This window comes from Eupeodes corollae, chromosome 2 (assembly GCF_945859685.1).
Source record: "Eupeodes corollae chromosome 2, idEupCoro1.1, whole genome shotgun sequence".
Classification (NCBI taxonomy): Eukaryota; Metazoa; Arthropoda; class Insecta; order Diptera; family Syrphidae; genus Eupeodes; species Eupeodes corollae.
Genome location: NC_079148.1, coordinates 10,483,941 through 10,486,649, shown reverse-complemented (window position 1 = coordinate 10,486,649; position 2,709 = coordinate 10,483,941). Strand labels below are relative to the sequence as shown.

The following is a 2,709-nucleotide window of genomic DNA, read 5'->3' as shown; positions in this document are numbered from 1 at the left end:
AATCGGACCCATTACAATAACTTCCTATGGGAAATTAATACAATTAAAATATCTCATGTATGTTTAACATAATTTAAAACTCTGTGGGCTAACTTTGTTAACAGATTCTTTTCATTAATTTTTAACTTTTAGCTGTCAAAAGCTTGTTTTAAAGGTTGGTAACCCTTGATTACGGAAACTTAAATTTTTTTAAACTTTTAACCATTTGATAACTTTTATAGTATACCTATAAAGAAACAAAACAAAAAAACACGCAAACATTAAAATGTAACCACAGCCTTGGTTGTAAAATTTTATGTGGTTTTGTCTGTCAGCTTAAAAGATCAAAACCCCAATTTTAATGAACATATATCACGAACTTAATTATTTTCAACTTAAACCACGAACAATATTTTCATACTTTTCCAAATTTTTGTTTTTATTAAAAATATATAATTTTTTATCACAAGAATGCTTAACTATGACTTATACTAAATTTTTCATTTTTTTTCTTTTAGGACTGATCCGTGCATCTTCCTCATACAAAACTTCACACATCTCTAGAATCAAAATGAACTATATGTCGATTTTTTTCTGAAAAAAAAAAAAAAATATTCCAAATAAATTAAAAATAAAATATAATCTATATATTAACAAATAAACGTACCAACTTTATCCACATTATAATTATGTTTTCGTGCTCTTTTAATTACAAAAAATCCAAGAATAGCTATGATGAAAATTGTCGAAACAACCCAAATCCATGGGAAACCTTCTTCGGAGTGGTTATGTCTTTCAAGTTTTCCAGTTCCGGTTCCAACACTTGCAACACACTCATATACATTTTCAGGACTATGACTAAAACCATCACGACATTTACACTTGCCTGATGAAGATTCACAAAAGCCATTGATGCACTTCTTATCACAGTTATCATCATCATCATCGTCAGGAACACAACCTTGAGAATATTGATAAATGAACCCTTTTTGACATTCACAAAAACCATCTTCTTGGCAAGTTCCATTGTGACATATGGTATCACAAGATGAACTGTCAATACAACTTTTTAACCCTACGCTATAGACTGATCCTTTGGGACATTGACATAGTCCATTTACACAAAGGCCGTTCAGGCATTCCTCTTCACAGGAGTTTGAAAAAATATCTGTCGAAGTAAAGATTGTGGTTTCAGGAGCTTCACTTGCAATTCGCTCTTGATCTGTACTTATTTGATATTGTTCTGTTGTTGCTGATGTGCAAAGGCTCTCCTTAACGCATTCGCTAGCCTCAAAACCTAAGTCACGATGACAGTCTGACCACGCATGTACGTAGCCATCATTGCATTGACAATTTTTGATAACAAGTAGAAGTTTACCAAGGCCAGTCAAACATTGGTACTCGTAGAAGCAAAATGCGTTCCTTTCTCGATAATGTAAAGTAGTGCGTCTCATCTTATCCGTCCATGTTCGTTCTGTTGGGAATGGACAAGACGTAGAAGTTGTCAGATCAGTAATTTCTGTGGAAAGTGGCTCTGGGGTTGTCCCAAGCGTTTCTGGTTCAGATGGTGTAGTTGACTGCATTTCAACTATTCCAAATGTTGTTGGATTGGCGGTCTGGACCAAGTGTTCAATGTCATCTTGAGTTGTGATGTCTTCAGTTACCGTTTGATCAAACGATTTCGTTGGCTCATATAAGCAAGTGTTTGGACTTATGCAGAAGTCACAGTTTGGTTCACATATTGGCTCACAGCTTCTCGATTTGAAAAAAAGAAGAAGAAGAAAAAAAGATAACAACAATAAACTCAAGAAACTCGCTTCGTCTTTAAACTCACCGATATCCTTTCATTTGATATCCTTTTTGGCATTCACAATAGTTTGGCCTGACACATTCCGATAACCGGGGGCATCCATTCGGACAGTTTGGTTCACAAATATTTTGAAGCCTGTCCAAAGTATATCCCTCACAGCAGACTCGTCTTTGCCTTATCCTTGGAACTAGTTCCGTCACAGTATACGAAACAGTTTTCCTCTTAATTCCGCCAAACCATTTACGGGAGGTTATAATTTTTGTCTTGGCTTTTGTAACTCTCATGTTTGAGGTAGTCTCTTGAATACACCAATTGGCACTGGAGAAAGAGGGTAAAATATTTAGCCAAACAACTGATATTAGGATAAATTTTATATGGTTCATTTTGAAGCCTTGTTGTCGCAGTAAAATTTAAAAACTGACTGAATGAGACTTTTGATTTCCATCACGTTCATACTGTGGGATTTATTAATTCCGGGATTTTCATATTGCAGATATTTATTTACAATACTCGTACATTTGAGTATTTTCACTTTCCGCACAACTATGTGCGATTTATAGGAAGGAATCTGTGATAAAAGTTCGACTTCGACTACGACTACAAAAACTGCTACTGATAAAATTTCGAATCATTGTTGAATGTTTAATGCTGCCGACGCCGCCGCCGCGCCGACGGCCGCCCGCCCGCTGAGGCCGCCTTGGGCTTATCTCAAAAATGCCATGAACATTTTTGTTGTTGTTCATTTTCAAGCTGTGGTTTGCGTCGTTGGTGCTGGTGATGGGCTACGCTGTAAGTAAACAGTTGTTTTGTTTTTGGCACGTAAACATAGATCAAGGGTATTTTGTAAACAATTGCAAAGATAGATTTTTGCGGTTAGACTCTATTTTCGTAGTAAGTAGAATGATAAGCATCACGAAAGT

At 35.7% G+C, this 2,709-nt stretch overlaps 1 protein-coding gene across 1 annotated transcript; it reads right to left on the bottom strand.

Moving 5' to 3' along the window:
• Positions 1–286: 286 nt before the first annotated feature.
• LOC129945866 (tenascin-like) lies at positions 287–2,310 on the bottom strand. Its single transcript, XM_056055807.1, has 3 exons — positions 1,814–2,310; positions 647–1,731; positions 287–573 (listed from the first exon to the last, which is right to left on the bottom strand). The coding sequence occupies exons 1-3, from the start codon at positions 2,170–2,172 to the stop codon at positions 530–532; spliced, it is 1,488 nt and encodes a 495-aa protein (XP_055911782.1). The 5' UTR covers positions 2,173–2,310; the 3' UTR covers positions 287–529.
• Between the last annotated feature and the right edge of the window lie 399 nt (positions 2,311–2,709).